Source organism: Sorex fumeus, unplaced genomic scaffold, assembly GCF_029834395.1.
Source record: "Sorex fumeus unplaced genomic scaffold, SorFum_2.1 ptg000019l, whole genome shotgun sequence".
In the NCBI taxonomy this organism is placed as follows: Eukaryota; Metazoa; Chordata; class Mammalia; order Eulipotyphla; family Soricidae; genus Sorex; species Sorex fumeus.
Window position 1 is genome coordinate 42,276,623 of NW_026606076.1, and position 20,059 is coordinate 42,296,681.

General features: G+C 60.2%; 2 protein-coding genes across 2 annotated transcripts in view; one reads left to right on the top strand and one right to left on the bottom strand.

Annotated features, from left to right (window-relative positions):
- The window catches only part of FNDC9 (fibronectin type III domain containing 9), a 40,452-nt gene extending 32,670 nt beyond the window's left edge, over positions 1–7,782 (bottom strand). Inside the window, 1 exon segment of the mRNA XM_056113236.1 lies at positions 7,774–7,782. The gene's annotated coding sequence lies outside the window, so the exon portion shown is untranslated.
- Positions 7,783–8,099: 317 nt separating this feature from the next.
- NIPAL4 (NIPA like domain containing 4) lies at positions 8,100–16,414 on the top strand. The gene is made up of 6 exons (XM_056113097.1): positions 8,100–8,220; positions 10,163–10,402; positions 12,115–12,171; positions 12,961–13,051; positions 14,151–14,311; positions 15,744–16,414. The coding sequence occupies exons 1-6, from the start codon at positions 8,184–8,186 to the stop codon at positions 16,412–16,414; spliced, it is 1,257 nt and encodes a 418-aa protein (XP_055969072.1). The 5' UTR covers positions 8,100–8,183.
- Positions 16,415–20,059: the final 3,645 nt, after the last annotated feature.

Sequence of the window (20,059 nt, forward strand, 5' to 3'; positions counted from 1 at the left end):
GTCTGCCGCTGCTCAAAGGAGACTCAAAGAGACCCACTGTGAGGCTTTTCTTTTTCTTTCTTTGTTCTTCTTTTTTTTTGGGTCACACTCGGGGTGCTCAGGGGCTGACTCCCGGCTCTGTGCTCAGAGATTGTTTCTGGTGGGGTGGTGGGGTTCGGGGGTCGCTATGGGGTCGCACTGCGTGCAAGGCCAGCGCCCCAGCCCTGTCCTATCTCTGCAGCCCGTTTTCTTCAACATGAAATGCCTTGTGATCTGGCGGGAGGTTCCGTGGGGACTGGGGAGAGCTCCGGAACTCGCTTCCGCTACTGCTCCTCCCTCCTCACCCCTGCTCTGGCGCCCCACGTCAGACCAAAGACCCAGGCTCAGACAGCAGTGGGGAAGAAACGGCCTTCCCAGTCCACGCCGGGGGTGGGGGGTGAGGCCCAGGGCCTGGTGTCCACGCAGGGCTAACCCCACCCACCCACCCAAAGCCACGCCTGCCGCACCCCTCCCCTTTTAGAAGCGCAGGGCTGGACACGAGTGCACAGACCTGCTCACAAAACCAAGCGCAGCAGAGCTGGGGCCAGTCACCAGTGCGTCTTCACGGACACTACAAAGCCTCCACGGCGATTGGCCCAGAGCTTTGGGGTGCAGCCAATGAGAGGCGAGCAGCCTGCTGAAGTCCCACCCCCAACCCTTTCCCCCATGCCCATCCCTTACCCACCCCATCCTCTGATTATCTCCAGTCTTGCCCCTCCCCCTCCATCCTCGCCCTCATGCCCACCCCATGCCCATCCCTCCCCCTGCCCCATCCCACCCATGCCCTGATCATCTCCTCCTCTTCCTCCTCCTCTCCTTTTTTTTTTCTTTCTGGGTATGCACCGGCGATGTCCAGGGGTTACTCCTGGCTCATGCACTCAGGAACTACTCCTGGTGGTCCTCACAGGACCCTATGGAATGCTGGGAATCGAACCTGGATTGGCCACGTCCAAGGCAAACACGCTCCCCGCTATGCTATCGCTCCAGCCCCTCTCCTCCTTCTTTTCCCGGGTCACACCTGGCGGTGCTCAGGGCTTCCTCCTGCTCTGCACATAGGAATCGCTCCTGCTGCTCAGGGGACCCTATGGGGTCTCAGGGATCAAACCTGAGTGGGCCACCTGCAAGGCAAGCGCCTTACCTACTATTGCTCCAGCCGCTGCCCTAATCATTTCCACGCTCACCCTGCGCCCATCCCCTGCCCCACCCCCACCCCGTGCCCATCCCCCACCCTACCCCATGCCCAGATCCCCTCCCCCCTCCCCCAACCCATCCCCTCACCCCATTCCAGTTTCCCACCCTAGCCCATGCTTTGATCACTTCCCATGCTCACCCCACCCCTGCCCCATCTTCCCTCCAGCCCCCTACTCCCATGCCCCCACCCCCAATTCTCTGATCATCACCAAACCCATCCCACCTGTCTTGCGTTGGGTGGGGGGAGGGGGAAGATGGAGCAAGGGCCGGTTCCCCCTGCCCCACCGGACAAGCCGTGAAGAACCTTAACCCACGCTCTGGATTCCTCTGGTTCCCTCACCCATGCCCGGCTGGCCGGAGAACCAGAATTTCCGGTGTGATGACGACGTAGGCAGAAATGAGTGAGCAGCCCAGGCAGGCTACAGCGGGTCAGCCGGGCCCCGGGTCTGCATCTCGGGGACAGGCGGGTGGGGGGGGACTCTACGGTCTGCAGGTGAGTCCGGAACTACAGAAACGGGGGTCCACGCGGCCCCTCTAATTCAGGTGCTCCCTCCCAGGAAGTGAGCCAGACTGGTCCATCGTAGGAAGCCTGGCATGAATGGGGGGGGGGGGGGCGCTGGGGGAGGACAGTGAGGGCAGAGAAGGGACCAGAGTGACAATGATAGTGGGAAATGATCACTCTGGACAAGAACTGAGTGCTGAAAGGAGGGAAAGGGATAGACATGAGCATCTTTCAGCATCTGTATTGCAAACATAATGCCCAAAGGAGTGGGGGAAGAGGAGGGGGGAGAGAGAGAGAAAGAGAGGAGAGACAAAAGAGAGAGGGAGAGAGAGGGGAAAGAGAGAGGGGGGGAGATGAGAGACAAGAGATAGAGAGAGAGGAGAGAGAGGAAGAGAGAGGAGAGAGAGGGAAAAAGAGAGAGAAGAAAGAGGGGAGAGAGAGGGATAGAGAGAGATGTTTCTACCATAGAGACAGACTGAGCGAGAGTAACTGGGGACATTGGTGGTGGGAAATTACACTGGTGGAGGGATAGATGTTGGAACATTGTATGACTGAAACCCGATCACTGACAACTTTGTAACTGTGTATCTCAAAGCGATTCAGTTAAATAAATAAATATATAAAACATGCCCGACTCTTACTCTAGCTTGCAAGAGGATCCTCCCCCTCCCCACCCCTCCCTCTGCAAGGCCCTCTGAGGACTGACCAGGGCATGACCCCTGAGCCCTGAGCCACACACAGGATAGGGGTAAGGGGTGGGGGGTAGGGGGGTGTCAAACAGAACTCAGCAATACGGGTGGATCAAGAGCTCAGTGACTGCCAATTTCATGATGGGGCCACCAGTGGGCAGGGGCACTCTGAGCACGGACTCCCTGTCTCTCCGGGCCTCAGTTTCCCCACCTGCAGGCCTGGCAGTGGGGGGTGGGTGAGGAGTGTTCCTCCAGCTCTCACCAGTAGGGAGAGCTGCCTGTGTGCTGAGGTCTGCCCCAGGGACCCCGGCCAGGGAACCCCAATGACCATTACTGACCCTTTGGGGTCCAGCAACCGGACTGGATCGTATCACTTCCTCATGAGTAAAGTGGGACAAACAGGAAATTCCCTAAGTGGCTGGCATGCAGAGCGGGCTGGGGGCACATATAGAGCATGTTGCTCCCCAAACAGTGCTCAGGGGCCATTCCCAGAGTTCCTCAAGCCTACCTGGGTGGCTCAATAGAACCCAAGAATGTGGGAGCTTTTTGGGTCTGAGGTACTGGGGACCAGCAGGGCCCCCCAGTTCTACACTGGCATTGCTGGGGTGGGGGGGACTCCAGGGTCATACTCGGTAATGCTTGGAGAGGATGCCAGGTGGTTCCAATTCATGCAGCGCTCAGTGTCCCTGACTGCTGACCCTCTCCCAGCCCTGGGGTCAGTCTCCCAGCCCCTGGTCACTGGGCAGTAGAAAGGAAGGGCAGGAGAACTGGCCCTTGGTGGGCAGCCTGCCACGGTGGGGGGAGAAGGGTTAGGATGGGGAAGGGACATTATGACCATGGCAATGGGAACTGGTCACTCTGGAGAACTAGGGGCTGACGGGAGTGTCAGTGACGTGCGGGTGCCCTTTCAGGAACAGCTTTGTAGATCCCAGGGCCTAAAAGGGAAAAAGCAGGGCTGGAGCAATTGCATATCGGAGAGGGCGTTTGCCTGGCACACGGCCGACCCGGGTTTGATTCCCAGCATCCCATAGGGTCCCCTGAGCATCGCCAAGAGTACTTGCTGAGTGCAGAGTCAGGAGTAACCGTGATCCAAAAAGCAAAAATAAATAAATAAATAACATAACATAAAATAAAAAATGAAAAAATAAAAGGGAAAAAGTGCCTGGCATAAAGAAGGCTAGCAGGGCTGTGTCGGGAGGGGAATGGGGGACACTGATGCGATGGGCGCTGGAACGTTGTAAGACTGAAAGTCAATCATGAATAACTTTGTGATTCACAGTGATTCAATGTCCTTCGAACATCAGAATTTAGGGCCAGAGCATACATAGTACAGAGGGGAGGACACTGGTCCTGCACATGGCCAACCCTGGGTTTGATTCCTAGCATCCGATAGGGTCCCCTGAGCACCACCAGGAGTCATTCTTGAGCACAGGGCCAGGAGTGACCCCTGAGCATTGCCAGGTGTGACTCCAAAGGGCAAAAATAAAACAAACACCAGAATGAAAAAAATAATAATAATGTTACTGGGGCTGGAGCAATAGCACAGTGGGTAGGGCGTTTGCCTTGCATGCAGCTGACCTGGGTTCGATTCCCAGCATCCCATAGGGTCCCCTGAGCACCGCCAGGACTAATTCCTGAGTCCAGAGCCAGGAGGAACCCCTGTGCATTGCCGGGTGTGACCCAAAAAGCAAAAAAAAAAAAATAATAATAACGTTACTAATGGTTATTGAAGGAGGCAGATCCATGGCTGGTCTGGTGCGCATGGCCCAGCCAAGTCTGGGTGCCACCAGTGTCCACTCTGTCGGCGGCTGGATTCCCAGGATTCCGGGTCAGCCCGGAGGCGGCAGCTACTCCGTGCTTTGACCCTGCCTGGAGGACCAGCCCAGGGGCAGCCCTGTCTGCTTGCCCTGGGTGCCGGCTGGGTGGGCCTCCAGGAGGTGAGTGACCCCACCCCCCACCCCAGGTCCAGCCGGGGCCCCTGGGCCCTGGACTCTGAGCGAGCATCTGGGCAGCATCGGAATTTTGGCACTTCCTGGTCAGGAGATGCAGATGATAATGAACCTGCTCCCCAGGCTTGTTACACAAACCAAAAAAAGGTGCGTGAGCGGGTGATAACACACACGGCCAGCCCCGCGATGCGTGGCACTGCCGTGACTCACCTCCACGCTGCAGCCTCCCAGGAGGGAGCTGGCCATGCCACCCCGAGACCCCAGCGCCCCGCACCAACCTCCTCTCATCACGAAGTGTGCCCACCCCAAACGGGCTGCACATGTGCTGTTTAACCCTGGCCGTGAATGCTCCCACAGCCCCTCTAACGAGCTGGGGGTGGCGGGGGGTGGGGGGGGAGAGAGAAGAGAGGAAATTCGGTTTGGCTGCCTCAGTTTCCTGCACCCAGCTTGTTTAGCTGATAGCAACATCTCAGATCGTAGTCATTAAAAAAAATGGTTTTTTAGGGGGCTGGAGCGATAGCACAGCAGGTAGGGTGTTTGCCTTGCACGCAGCCAACCTGGATTTGATTCCTAGCATCCCATATGGTCCCCTGAGCACCGCCAGGAGTAATTCCTCAGCGCAGAGCCAGGAGTAACCCCTTTGCATCGCAGGTGTGACCCAAAAAGAAAGGAAAAAAAAAAGGTTCTTGGTTTCTCTTGTTTTCCTTTTTTTTTTTTTCCAAGAGGGAGGGTTCACACCTGGCGATGCTCGGGGGTTACTCTTGGCTCTGTGTTCAGGAATTACAACCTGGCAAGACTCCCCTAGAGGCTGCCGGGGAGGAAGCCCTGGCTAGCTGCCCTCCCTGCTTGTACTGTCTGCTATCAGCGATCGATCGCTCCAGCTTTGGTTTGCCTTTTTCTTCCGGGGCCCTTTGAGATCTGGCTGATCTTCAACCCTGGGGCGATTTGGGCGGCTGTCCAGGATATTTGGGCTTGGCACAAAGAAAGGGGGAGGTGTGGGCGCTATTGGTTTCTGGGGCACAGAGCCTGTTGCGGGGGGTGGGGGGGGGTGCCTGACATCGTGAATGAGTCCCAGAAACTGCTCTGGTCCACGGGGAGCATTGCTTGCTAAGAAAGGCACACGTGGGTGCCCACCGGTCCTGGGTTCTCGGGGTGCCTTGGGGATGGTTTTATTGTCATTGACCAACCGACCAACTGGGCGCACCTGAGCTTAGCGCAGTCAGAGCTTCAGGACTCCGGGGGTAAATTTGTTTTCCAAAGAAGAGGCTGACGGGAGCGGCCCGGAGCCAAGGACAGAGCCGGTCTGTGTCCAGCTGCCCGGCCGGCCCAGCCCCCCAGCCCACAGTGAGCCCCGTTCTTCTCTGGGGAGTCGCTGCTGGGCCCGGCTACCTGCCTGACAGGCCTATTGTGCTAGGAGAAAAGGCTTTTGTCAGCGAAGGAGGAGCCGACCCTCAACGGGCCTTTTGTGTCTGGCCACCGCCAAACGCAGCACCGCCCCCCCAGAATGAATGGGGGGCCAGATTAGGGGCCTGCGGTGGATCCCTGTTCCCCTCAGCCCCCTGCCTCTCATCCCCTTTGGAGGTCTTTTTTTTTCTTATTTATTTATTTATTTATTTATTTTTTAATAAATCACCATGAGGTACAGTTACAGACTTACAAACTTTTGCGCTTAGGTTTCAGTCATACAGTGATCAAGTACTCATCCCTCCACCAGTGCCCATTCTCCACCACCAGGGATCCCAGTATCCCTCCCCCCATCTCCACCCTCCCCGCCCCCGCCTCTGTGGAAGGCGCATTCCCTTTAGCTCTCTCTCTCTCTCTCTCTCTCTCCCTCTTTCTTTCTCTCTTTCTCTCTCTCTCTCTCTCTCTCTCTCTCTCTCTCTCTCTCTCTCTCTCTCTCCTTTTGGGTGTTGTGGTTTGTAATACAGGTATTACGTGGCCATCATGTTTGGTCCACAGTCTACTTTCAGCACGCATCTCCCATCCCGAGAGGGCCCTTCAAGCATCCTTTACTTGGTGGTCCCTTCTCTATCCCAGCTGCCTTCTCCCCCGGCCATGTGAGGCTGACTTCCAAGCCGTGGAGCAATCCCTGGGAGGCCTTTCTCCAGACACCAGGGAACACGAAGTCAGGGGAAGGGGAGGCTGTACCCTGAAATGTAATTGCCTTCCAAATCCCAAACACAGGCAGACAACTGCATGAAAGCACCCCAGGGGACACTCTCCAATCTGGGCTCAGCCTGACCCAAGCATCTGCTCTGGACACTTCAAAGGGCCAGGCAAGAAGCAAACATGGGGCTCTTATCCAGGAGGGAACAAGGGTGAGGGTTCAGGGGGCCGCGGGCCCGCACTGGAGCCCGAGTGGGCTAGGTCCATGCCAGCGGCAGACACATTTACTCAAACATGCCAGACTCTCACACCAAACCTCCCACTGAGGTTGTTCCCAGCAACATGTGCGTCTCTAAGGTCCTCACCTCCAGGCGGCTGCCACACCCCCAAGTAAGGCTTCCCTTCCCACCTCCTGCCAGGGACCCCATGCTCGTGCAGCCACATACACACACACACACACACACACACACACACACACACATATTCACATATAACTACGCGTGCATGCACACACAGTCTGTGCACAAACACGCACATAGGCACACACAGGGACACACGGCACGACTGCCCATGCACGCACACAGGGCACGTGCACACACATATACACAGGGACGCACAGCACACCAAGAGATGCATGCACGCAACACGCCGACAGTGCACACGTGCACGCAGACATGCATTCACACCACATACACATCATACAATACACAAACAGGCACGTAGCCATGTGCTCACACATACACAAAGCACCCACGTGCACTCAGACATGCACTCGCACCTACACAAACAATGCACGTGCACACACACAGACACGCACTGCACACACATGCATGCAGACATGTGCTCATACACAACGCACACATGCACTCACACATACAATGCAGGCACACGCATACAGACCTGTGCTCAAACATAACACAGTGAGTGCACACACACGCGGAATGCACACAACACAGTGTGTCCTTGCACCCGCATAAACGCACACACCTGCTGACAGCCAGCAGGAAGCACTGTCATACTTGGGTGTTCCCCCGGGGGAGGGAGGGAGAGCTGGGACCTTGCCAAGTCCCCCAGGAGTCAGGGGGCTGCTCCCTGAGAGCGTGTATCCCTGGAGAACAGCGTGGTGGAGGTGGGCTGAGGACAGGTGAGGTGGGGGCCGGGCACGAAGGCAGGTGACCTCCATCCCTTTCATAACGAGGTTCTGGGGCAAGTTTAGGGCACTGGAAAGTTGACTTTTTAGCCTCATACAAACTTAGGGGAGGCGGCGACAGGCTTAGGTACCCCCTTCCCTAAAGTCCCACGGATGATGCGCACGCACCCCGCCCGCCCGCCCGGGCCAGACGGTCCCCCTCCCCGCCCTCCCGGGGCGCATCAGGGCGCGAGCGGGTGTCGCGGGGGCGGCGCCGGGAGCTCCTCCCCGTGCCCCGGGCGCGGGTGGTGACTCGGAGCAGGCAGAGCCCAGAGTCTCCGCGCCCCGGGAGGGCGTGCGCCCCTCTGAGGGCAGCGCGGGCGCCGGGTCCGCGGGCCCCCGGAGTTGCCCAAGACGCCCGTGACTCCTCCCCGGGGACCCTCCCCCTCTGGGGCGCGTCCTTCTCCTCACCCGGGGCCCCGACCCCGACGACAGCGGCGGCGGCTGCTGGCCACCTGCAGCAAGCTGCCCGGGCGACATCCACCCGCCCCGTGCGCTGCTGCGCGCGCGCACGCCCCTGCGCGCCCCGGAGGGACCCCATGGAGCTGCGGGCGCCCAACGCCAGCTGCGAGAATGGTGAGTGCGAGTCAGCGACGGGCGGGCCTGGGATGGGCACGAGGGGACCCCGGCTGGAGAGGCGGGAGGGTCTGACAGAGAGTGGAGGATGGGGGGGGCTTTCGGGAAGGGGGAATCTGGAGGCCTCCCCCAATCTTGGGAGCTGGGGAGGGTGTGAGAAAACGGACGAGGGGTGGGGGATGTAGCAGTGATGGGAGCGAATTCACAGAGGTTGGGGTCGCCCTGGACACTGACCCCGGGGACAAGAAGGTCAAGTCTGGGGAGTGTCTGGAAAGTTCGGAGCCATAGTACAGGGGGTAGGGCGCTTGCCTTGTATGCTGCTGACCCGGGTTCCATTCCGGCATCCCATAGGATTCCCTGAGCACCTCTTTGAGAGTAAGCCCTCAGCACAGCCAGGTGTGACTCCCAAACCAATAAATAAATAAAGATCCTGGCCTTGCAGGGCACACCGGAGGTGTCCTGTCGCAAACCAGGGGCTCCCATAGAACTTCCCAAAAGCTGGGTCCTGCACCCATGCCGGGGTATGAAGCCAGCCCTGGGCAGTCCCCTAAGCCCCCACCCCCCTGAAGTGGCTTCAAACGGGCTCTTAGGGTCTCAGCCCTGCGCCCTCTCCCTCTTTCCACACAGCTCTGTTCTCCACTCATCCTGGGGTTCACTCTGGCTGGGCTCCCCTCCTCTCGGAGGTTTTCCCTGTCTTTGCTTGCCCGTTTCTGCCTCACCTTCCCCTGGGGCAGGAACGTGGTACCCGTCTGAGCAGATCCCATGGAAGCCGGCCCCGGCCAACCCTGTCCCAGCTGTGCGACCTCCGGGAACTGGACAGCCTTTGATCCCCCACTCTCCACTTTGCTTTTATCTCTTGGGGGAGACAGTTCTTTGGAGGGTGCGGAAGTGACTGGGTCCCCCTTCTGCAGGGGGGCCAGGCAGGCCTGGGAGGAGGCTGGCCTGGCTCCCAGAGTCTCTTCCCTGGCCACACCCTCCATCCAGGTCTGGCTCATTTCCTGAGAGCAGGGAACTCCCCGCCTCGCCCCCCTTCTGAGCTGGAGGAACAGGAGAGAGCGGTCCGGACGGTCTGGGGACAGACAGATGGAGCTGGCTGCAAAGTCTTGGCCTTGATGCATATGTTTGCCGGCCACTTGGCATTGCAAGGATGCAGGGATTGTCCACTCCGTGTGTGTGTGTGTGTGTGTGTGCGTGTGTGTGTGTGTGTATGTGTGTGTGTAAGGCATGTCCTTTGCATCAGTTTCCCCAGGGCCTCAGTTTCCCCAGCAGACACGAGGTTGGGCTGGCTCATAAAAGGTTCTCCCGGCTCGGGTCTTCATGCGTCTGCTCAGGTGGTCAAGGTTAGCCTGGCCTGACTTGTTCCACCAGATGCCCCAGCCCCAGAACAGGACGCTGTCTCTGGCAGGGGTGTGGCGGGAGCCCTGTAGCAGCTGAAGAGTGGCTCAGAGCTGCCTTGGGAAAGTGCACGGTGGCTGCGGCCATGACCTTGGCTGCGACTGTGGCATGGCCGTGACTGTGGCCATGGTGGTGGCTGTGGCTGTGACCATGACCATGGTCATGACTGTGACATGGCCATGGCCTTTGTTGTGACTGTGGCATGGCTGTGACCATGGCTGTGGCTGTGACTGTGGCTGTGATCATGGCCATGACTGTGGCATGGCCATGATATTGGTTATGATTGTGGCATGGTCATGACCATGACCGTGGCCATGACTGTGGCATGGCATGGCCTTGGTTGTGACTGTGTCATGGCTGTGGCTGTGGCCATGACCATGGCTGTAACCGTGGCATGGCCACGGCCTTGGTCGTGACTGTGGCATGGTCATGACCTTGGTTGTGACAGTGGCATGGCTGTGACTATGGCCATGACCATGGCTGTGACCGTGGCTGTGACCATGGCTGTGACTGTGGCCGTGGCCATGACCATGTCCTTGTCCTCCAGGTTCCCTGCTCAGCCTCTACTGTTCATCCCAGCAAGTCCTGTGCCAGGTGGTCCGCCACCTCGACCCTGAGCCGCCCGTTAACGCCACGGCCCCCCGCTGGCAGGAACGCTTCTGGAAGAGCTACAGCTTCTACGTGGGGCTGGGCCTCGCCCTCCTCTCCAGCTTCCTCATCGGCAGCAGCGTCATCCTCAAGAAGAAGGGGCTGCAGCGGCTGGTGGCCACTGGCGCCACGCGGGCAGGTAGGCTCCTGGGGGCCAGGTACGAGCCCCTCTGCACCCACTGCGCCTTCCCATGAAACCCGCTTGCTGTGGTGGGAGGGGTGAGACTCTGCAGGGCGGTCCCCAAAGCCTGTCCCAGCTCCCTTGGGGACTGAGAGCCAGGCACAGCTCTTGTGCAAAGGCCCTGGGGCTGCCATGCAGGGTCCCCCAGGGGGTTTCTGCTGGGGGCGTCAGTGGGTGTGCAGATGGGACGGGGGGGGGGGTGTTCACGGGGCATCTCTGTATGAGAGACATAGCACTCAGTAACACTCAGGAGTTACTTCTGGCTCTGCACTTGGGGATCCCTCTTGAGGGGATGGGTGAGGGGCAGGGGTGGTGGTGGGGGACTGAGGGTGCTGGAAGGGGTTGAGGAGGTGGGGAGCTGGGACTGAGGCCTTGAGGAGGTAGGGAGCAAGGCGTAAGCGAAAGTCAGGATGCTCTGGCGGGAAAGAGCACAGGGATGGGGGAAGGGGGGTCAGGGGTCAGTGGGAGGCAGGGCCGGGTTGAGAGGGAGAGCTGGAGTGACCAGGAGGTTTGAGGCGGGGTGATCCCTGCTAAGAGCCAGTCATTGGGAGAGTGGGCTGGGGTGGGGGTGGGGGGAGCGCCAAGGCCAATTTGGGGAGGGGTCGCGGAGAGGCTGCAGACCAGGAGGGGACGCAATGACCACTGGGGGCGGCAGTTCTGGAGGGCAGACATGAGTGTCGGCTGCTGGCTTGAGGGCAGAATGGCGGCAGGACGAGGGGAGACAATGCGGACCCTGCTCGCTCGCTGAACCCCCTTCCGGGCTGATGGACAAGAATAGGCAGCTCGGGGGAGGTAAGGGACACGGTTCTGGTTCCGTGGGACGGTGTTTCTGGGGCTGCGACCAATCATGGCTGGCCCAGAGCAGCACATGTTCTGGACCTTGGAGACTTCAGGCTTGCAGGGGAAGATGTGCCCATCTTTAGGGAGATGCCCGGCTTTGGGGGAGATGGGTCTTGGTGGCGGCTTGGCATCAGAACAGTGAGATGAGGGGCTGGCACAGCAGGTAGGGCGTTTGCCTTGCATGCGGCCGACCCAGGTTCGATTCCCAGCATCCCATACGGTCCCCTGAGCACCGCCAGGAGTGATTCCTGAGTGCAGAGTCAGGAGTAACCCCTGTGCATCGCTGGGTGTGACCCAAAAAAGCAAAAAAACAAAGAACAGTGAGATGAAGAGGAGGAGGAGGAAGAGAAGGAGGAAGAAGAAGAGGAGGAGGAGGAGGAAGAAGAGGAGGAAGAGGAAGAGGAGGAGGAGGAGGAAGAAGAGGAGGAGGAGGAAGAGGAGGAGGAGGGAGAGGAGGAGGAAGAGGAGGAGGAAGAGGAGGAGGAGGAAAGGAGGAGGAGAAGGAAGAGGAAGAGGAGGAGGAGGAAGAGGAGGAGGAGGAGGAGGAGGAGAAGGAAGAGGAGGAGGAGGAAGAGGAAAAGAAGGAAGAGGAGGAGGAGGAAGAGGAGGAGGAGGAGGAAGAGGAGAAAGAGGAAGAGGAAGACAGAAGACAGCAAGGATGGGGGGAGATGGGCGGGGACAGACAGGACCCCAGAGTCCTGCGGGAAGGATGGGGCGCCCCCTGCAGGTGGGCAGTGCCCTAGAGACTTGCCAGGACCAGGGTCCTCTGAATCTCAGAGATGGGGCTGGGCTGACATGGCCAGCCTTGACTGTGTCCATCCTGCCCACAGTGGACGGCGGCTACGGCTACCTGAAGGACACCATGTGGTGGGCCGGCTTCCTCACCAGTAAGTGCTCTCCTTGCCCACCCCAGGCGCTGGGACTCAGGGGTGGGCACAGGAGGTCTTCAGGCGGGGGGGGCGGGGTTTGCATTGTACCGCGATGCTCAGAGACCACCCACAGTCTGGGGGACAGGCCCTGGGGTACCAGCACTCACCCTTTGCCTGGCCAGAGGTCCCCCCGTGCGACTCCTGGATGCGGGACCCACGTTCCCGACACTGGGGCAGGTCACTGCGGCCGGTCAACCCCCAATCCACAGCACGGCGAGCATCAGGCCGCAGAGAGACCCCCCAGACGCCTCCCCCAGCAGCCAAGGGGTGTCCAGACCCGCAGGAGTCTCCGACGTCTCAGAGACCCCTGGTCCCCCTTCCCACACCCCCACCTTTCCCCATTCTGACTCTTCAGGCCAGATTCCAGGGCGTGAGCCTCACGGGCGGGGATCCGGGTCCAGGCACCGGTTGCTTCCCAGGGGGGTACAAGCTGCACGGGGTGGGGAGCACCCCGGAAAGGCGAGTGGGGAGGACGGACCCCTTGGGGGCTGGAGGCACTCAGTGCTCTAGGCAGCTCTGGGGAAGGTGCCCCCCCGTGAGAACCTTTGTCCCCCACCCCAGACCCAGCCCTGCAGGGTGCGCTTACTTTGGAGGTCCCAGGAGGAGTCCGGGTCTCGGAGACAGGGCTAGGCGGTCCGGTCCGGGGCTGACCTGGAGCACACGCCTGGCCATGCCGCTGGGTCCCCGGCGGGCTGGCCACGGAGGAGTTGCCTGGTTCTCACGGCCTCCTTCCCCTTCCTTCCTTAGTGGCCGCCGGGGAAGTCGCCAACTTCGGCGCGTACGCGTTTGCGCCGGCCACGGTCATCACGCCGCTGGGCGCGCTGAGTGTCCTCATCAGGTGAGTGTCACCTCCCTGCCCCGCGCCCTGGGTGGAGGCCGGGAAGTTGGTGGCTCCTGAGCGCTGGCCACGTCCACGGGAGAGTGTCCCCCTTCCTTCTGCTGGGCAGTGGGGGACTGAGAATGTCCTGGGGGGGAGCTGCCCTCCCTGCTTGGGATCCAGGAAGTACAGCTGAAGGCAGCTGGCGCCACGCTGATCTCATCACCTGGACGGCGGCACGTGACGTCATCACGCTGACGTCAAGGGAGCAGCGCCCTGTGACGTCACTGTCATGCCCCTCCCCCATGCTGGCGCCTGCGCACTGGCGCAGCCGGCCGGGTCAGCTCGAAGCGGCTCCATTGACTGTGCTTTCTGCACCCCTTTATGCCTGTGCCCAGCGCCACCGCCAAACTGTCCCCCCGTCCTGCCCTACCCCGCCTTGGGGGACTGACCGCCCTTACCTGCGGCCTTAGCTACATCGTTGCAGGTTAATTTGGGCGGAAGGTGGGCTCCTCCCACGGGGGGTCCTGCAGCCCTGCTCCACCTCGGGCGACCCCACGGGCCCCGTGACGCCTCTGAGGATGGCACAGCCAGGACCCAAGTGGCAGCACACACCAAGTGGCCTCTGTGTCATTGATCCCTGAGGCCCAGGGGCCAGTCTCCCAGTCCCTGCGGGTCCTGGGTGGGCACCCCTGAGCCCTCCAGGGAGTTCTTTTTGTTTTTTTGGGGGGGGCACTCCCCGCAGTGTTCGGGGCTTACTCCTGTCGGAGCGCAGAGGCGCAGAACACCCTGCAGAGTGCTGGGAATTGAACCCGGGTTGGCCGGATGGGGGGTGGACACCTTACCAGCCCTATTCTTTCTCTCACCTCTCGGGAGTCCTGAACCTCTCCAGGTGTGACCCCCCCAACCCTAATGGCACTTCTGGGGGTGAGGGAGTGGAGAAGCAGTGCCAAGAGTGGGTTCCCAATGGGTGTGGGGACACCGAGTGCCCGCTCTGGGGCCCTTCTGTGCAGCCCAAGTACGCTCGCTGCGTCTCTGCATCGGGGGAGGGTCTCGGCGCTGGAGAGAGAACAGGGAGGCTCACCCCGACCCTTTGTCCCCTGCCCGCCGCCTGGCGCAGTGCCATCCTCTCCTCCTACTTCCTGGGCGAGTGTCTGAACCTCCTGGGGAAGCTGGGCTGTGTCATCTGCGTGGCCGGCAGCACCGTGATGGTCATCCACGCGCCCTCCGAGGAGAAGATCACCACCGTGGTCCAGATGGCGTCTAAGATGAAGGACACAGGTGGGGCGCCCGGGGTGGCCGCCAGTCCCCCCCTCCCCCGCATGCTAGCTCACTCTCATCTTTATTTGTTTGGGGGCCACGCTTGGTGGGTAGGATGGCCTGGTGAGCTGCCTCCCTGGCCAAGTGCTTGACCTTCCTCTGCCCCCTTGGGGGAAGGGGATTACGAGACATCCCACTCTGCCGCCCACCTCCACATTTTCTCATTTGATCTTATAGAACCCCTGGGGCGGGGAGTGGGCTCGTTAGAGAGAGATGCAGAGGCCTAGAAGCAAACAGGGTGTAGCCAGGGCCAGCCCTGTGCTCCCCATTTTTTTGCGGTGGGGAGCACGCAAACCCTTCGTTTTGCCCCCGCCCCCCCAGGGCTCTGTGATGGTCAAACTAGGCCTGAGCATGTGACATTCATTTCTGGCAGATGCTCGTGGAGGGGGGATTGTAGGTCTTGGGTGAGGAGGAAGTGTTCATTATTTTATTACTATTTTTTGTTTTGGTTTGATTTTAGGGCTATACCCAGAGATGCTCAGGGGTTACCCCTAACTCTGCATTCAGGGATCACTCCTGGTGGTGTTCAGGGGTTACCCCTAACTCTGCACTCAGGGATCACTCCTGGTGGTGCTCAGGGGATGCCTGGGATCGAACCAGGGTCTGGCCCATGTAAGGTCCCAGGTTGTACCATGGCTCCAGTCCCGGGAGGTTCATTATTATTATCATTATTAATTTTTTTGCTTTTTGGGTCACACCAGATGATGCTCAGGGGTTACTCCTGGATCTGCACCCAGGAATTACTCCTGGCGGTGCTCGGGAGAACCCCATGGGATGCTGGGAATTGAACCCAGGTCCATTGCATGCAAGGCAAACGCCCTACCCTCTTTATTATTTTAAGTTAAAGAATTTTTTTAAATCGAATCACAGTGAAATACACGTTTACAAAGTTGTTCATGATTGGATTTCAATCCTATAATGTTCCAACACCTGTCCCTTCATTAGTATACTTTTCCCACCACCAATGGTCCCAGTTTCCCTCCGGCCTCGTACCAGGGAGGTTTATTATTAACATGCCTCAGGGGCTGGGGTGACGGAAGTGGAAAAGCCCCCCGACAGAGCCTGTACTGGTGCTTGAGTTCAACCCTGGGAACCGCCTGGGGGTATCCCTGTCTTCCCCTGAGGACCCCCAGGTATGACTCCTATGGTTTTGGGGGCCACACTCAGGAGTGCGCAGGGCTTCCTCTTGGCTCTGTCCTCAGGGATCACTCCCGGCGGGGACTCGGGGGACCCTGTAGGGTGGCAAGGATGGACAAGCGTCCTCCCCACCGGACTATCCCTCAGCCTCCTGACCCCAAGCTAGGAGCAGGCTGTAAGGAGCCCAGAGGGCATGAAAGGTGTGTGACTCCGGACTCAGTTTCTCCCCTTGTCTCCCCCACCATCCTCTCCCCAGGTTACATCGTGTTCTCCGTGCTTCTGGTGGTCTTCTGCCTAATCCTCATCTTCGTGGTGGCCCCCCGCTACGGGCAGAGGAACATCCTGGTGTACATTGTCATCTGCTCGGTCATCGGCGCCTTCTCGGTGACGGCCGTCAAGGGCCTGGGCATCACCATCAAGAACTTCTTCCAGGGGCTGCCTGTGGTGCGCCACCCGCTGCCCTACGTACTGTCCCTCATCCTGGCGCTGTCACTCAGCACGCAGGTGAACTTTCTCAACCGGGCGCTGGACGTGTTCAACACCTCACTGGTCTTCCCCATCTACTACGTCATCTTCACCTCCGTGGTGGTCACCTCCTCCATGGTCCTCTTTAAGGAGTGGCACAGCATGTCCGCTGTGGACGTGGTGGGCACGCTGGCCGGCTTCGTCACCATCATCCTGGGGGTGTTCATGCTCCACGCCTTCCGGGACCTGGACGTGGGCCGTGCCCAGCTGCCCCATATGCACAAAGCGCCCGCCCCAGCGTCCCCAGCTGACGCCTCTGCCACTGCTGTTGCCGCCGTCGGGGCCCTGACGGAGCCCACCGCCCCGCGGCTGGAGGACAAGAACGTGCTGGTGGACAATATCGAGCTGGCCAGCATTGCCTCATCACAGGGGAAGCTCCAGGAGCTTACAATCCATTCTTAGGATTGGCACGGGGGACACGGGGATAGGGGAGGGAGAAAAGGACACAGGAAGTGATCCAGGACGTTGCTGGACTTCTCAATCTCAAATCCCCTCCCGCACCCCAGTGGCGGGCATCTTCTCTGGAGATGTTAACAGATACCTCAGCCCTGTTTCCGGGAGGAAAAAAAAATGCCCCTCCCCCACCCCTGCTCAGTGAGCAGTGGCAGTGGAAATTTCTGGAAACACAGCCTCAGTGACCCAATGCCCAACTGTCTGTGGACGCCGACGAGGTCTCCTTCCTCTTCTGTGTGTCTTATGGTGCCACCTGGTCGCCCGGCAGAAGGCAAAATCTGACCCGTTGAATGTAGAGTGGTCTGAGGGCTTCCTGGAGGACCCCCTCCTCCCATCCCCCCACCAGCTGGTGCTGTCTTGGCGCCAGGCTCCTGAGGCCTGGAGTGGCCCCGGATGGACGGACAGCGCGACACTCATTCCGCGTCCCCTCGCTTTGGTGCTTCCTCTATCTAGGAAGACAGGCTGAGTGATTCATGTCCTTACTGTGAATGCCAGGGATGTCTCAGGAACTTGTCTCCCCCTCCCCCCATCCAGAAGTGGGAGCCCCTGCTTTGCAGACCCCCAGCCCTGCCCCCAAGGTCCAGTCCAAGGCCTCGGGGTTGACCTTGAGGGTTTCCCCATCTCAGAACGTGCAAGAGGAAGCAAGCAGCTGGCCTGCCCTCTCCCTCGTGGAGTTAAACCAAACAATGGTCACCTTGGGAGAGGGTGGGGGTTTGGAGTTGGGGGCTGGGCACGAGCACCCAGCGGAAGGGGTTTCCCCTAACGCCTTGAGCAGGGCAGCCCCTGGAGGGACCTGGCCTTGGGGAGGTGGGGGGGGGGGGGCGTGCGGAGTGGTTGGAAGGTCCTGCCTTTCCCCTCCTGCCCACAGGGGCCGCTACCCCAGTGAGTGTTGAGCGGAAAGAATGGAGCCTGCACAGAATTGGAGAGGGCGTGTGGTCCTGGGCCCCTCTCCCTCCAGGCAAGCCCCCCACTCGGGTACCCCCACACCCGGTGGGTCCTGTGTTTACACCCCAGTCAGCCTCCTGCGGGCTCTTCCAAATCTTGGGCCCTCTGCCAGTGGCCTAAGTCAGGGCCCTGCATGGAAGCCAAGGGCGGCCTTGAGCTGGGGGTGGCGTGGGGGCGAGGGGGCTCCCGGCCAGTGGGCACAGCCAGGAATAAAGCTCTGGACTGTTCCCGTCCCCCTGGTCTTGATTTTCCTTGGTCACGGGGCCCTGAGTGCCAGGGGACAGGAAGGTTGCAGTCCCTGATCTCAGCAGGCCTGAGTGAGATCAGACAGGGAAGGCGGGGTCTGGGGAAGGGGTGGGGTGGTGGGGGACAGGCAGTTTGGGGGCAGAGCTCTATTGTGTTACCCCAGAACCCTCAGGGGATCTGGCTTGATGCTCCAGTGAGGGCTAAGCCAGTCTCCTCTCCACCCCACCCCACACTGAGGTAGGCCTAGGTTTTGTGTTTTTTTTTTTCTTTTTTTTGTTCACACCCAGTGATGCTCAGGGGTTCCTCCTGGCTCTGCACTCAGGAATCACTCCTGGCGGTGCTCAGGGGACCCTATGGGATGCTGGGAATCGAACCCGGGTTGGGCCACATGCAAGGCAAACGCCCTCCCCGCTGTGCTATTGCTCCAGCCCCCTAGGTTTTGTCTGTTTTTGAGGGAGGGGCCCCACCCACAGTGCTCAGGAGACGCTGCGGGGTGCCAGGGATCGAACCCTCTGTGCTGTTGCTCCTCCCTGTTCACAGACGGGGTGGGGGACATGACTCCGAGCTTTATTTATCTATTTTTTTCTTTTTGGGTCACACCCGGCAATGCACAGGGCTGACTCCTGGCTCTGCACTCAGGAATTACTTCTGGAGGTGCTCTGGGGAACCCTATGGGATCGAACCCTGGGTTGGCCACGTGGCTCCAAACTTCAGCTTTTGGGGGGTGGTATGGGGGGGGAAGGGGGAGCTTTTCCTGGAGGATCCCTCTTTGGCTGGGTCCCCCAAGGATGCCCGACAGCCCCCCACCCGCAAGCAAGAGCAGCCAGGCCAAGACGGAACATTATCATGATTTTAATTAAATAGGAAGGCACCTTGGCCCATTCAAGTATGTTGCATAGGAGTACAGGAATTGTAAACATAGACGCGGAGACAGAGTCTGTATCCTGGTTGGGGGGGGGAGGGGGAGGGAGACGATCTCCCGAGGAACAAGGAAAATTTCACATTGATCTGGATCCCAGACTCTACATGGGGGTGGGGTGGGGAGCAGCGAGAGGTGGGGGAGGGTTAAAAGGGGGGGTGGAGAGGGGGCCAGGGGAGGTGGAGGTCCCCCTTCCCAGGCAGCGAGCGAGGAAAGAACGCTTTTCCAGTTGGCCTTGCTTGTCCTGGGCTGGTCTGGTCCTGCGGTGTCAGAACTGGCGCCCAGTTTGAAATACAGGAGTCTGTCCCCAGCAGGGCAGGGCAGATCTGGGGGTGGGGGATGGGAGGTGGGGGGGGGGCCTTGTTCCATGTGGCTGCCGGTGGCTCAGAGTGCAGCACGGCCCTGCACCCAGAGAAGTCAAGGCCGAAGGAACCTCTGAGCCCAGGAAAAGGAGGGTGCGGGGGGGGGGGGGGGGAAGGTGGGTGGCCTGGCTTGCTCCCCCAGGTCAAAGGTCGCCTGAGGCTTGCTGAGGAACGGCTCTGCGGGAGAAGTTGGCCCCCCCAGAGCGTCGAAGTGGTTGGAAGTGAATCTGTACACCCGCCGGTGCTCAGGGCCGACTCCTGGCTCTGTGCTCGGGGATCGCCCCTGGCGGGGTTCGGGGGACCCTGGGGGTAGGGATGCCCAGGGTCCAACCTGAGTTCGGGCTCTCTCTGTCCCTCCGGAGGCTAATTTGGCTTTGGGAGAAGGTTTCTATGTATTTCTCCCCACCTGCTGCTGTACCCCGCCCTGCCCCTCCTGCAGGCCATCCTGGAGGTGGGCAGGTGGACCCCCAATTTCCGGCCATGACCTCTTCAGCTGCCTTTCCTGGCAAGAGCCCCCTGGGAGCGAGCCCCTTCTTCCTGAGGCGCCGGGCTCGCCTTTGTTGAAATCCACAGAGCAGCACCCGGGAGGGGGGAGGGCACCCCCCCACCCCCGGAATCTCCCAGAACACAGCTGCTGCTGAGAATCTCTCTCCGCCCCCTTCCAGTTCACAGTCGAGTTTGGGGGTGCAGGGGGAGGTGGAGGCGGGACCCCGATGGGGGGTGGGGGCTGCCAAAAACAGAAGCCAAGACATGTCGGGAGTGCTGCCCCCACGCTGGGAGATGGAGGGGTGCAGGGGTCTAGGCGGGGGGGGGGGGGGGGGGGGAAGGACAGCTTTCACCCATGCGCCTCCTGCCTCATACCGGGGGGCCCTGGGTTGGGTTGGGGGGGTGTCCTGGTTTGGCGTCAAACTTCGAACATACCCCGACCAGGGCTTTTGGGGTCAGGGCAGGTGTGGGGGGGCAGGGGGGAGGGACCCTCTGTTGGTGTGGGAGGTGTGGACAGGCACACACAGCTCCCCAAGGCAGGGCGGGTTATGCTCCTAGTTGTGAGGACCCACCCGTGAACCCTGAGGGGCCCTCCCCCAGCCCCCCTCTTGCCCGTGACCCCTATTGAGCACCGAC

What these genes read in the sequence shown, in the direction of transcription:
- NIPAL4 (XM_056113097.1), top strand. Translation starts at nt 8,184, where the DNA reads ATGGAGCTGCGGGCGCCCAACGCCAGCTGCGAGAATG. An exon ending in CAACGCCAGCTGCGAGAATG is followed by an intron (nt 8,221 to 10,162) that starts GTGAGTGCGAGT and finishes CTTGTCCTCCAG; the next exon opens with GTTCCCTGCTCAGCCTCTAC. An exon ending in GTCTAAGATGAAGGACACAG is followed by an intron (nt 14,312 to 15,743) that starts GTGGGGCGCCCG and finishes TCCTCTCCCCAG; the next exon opens with GTTACATCGTGTTCTCCGTG.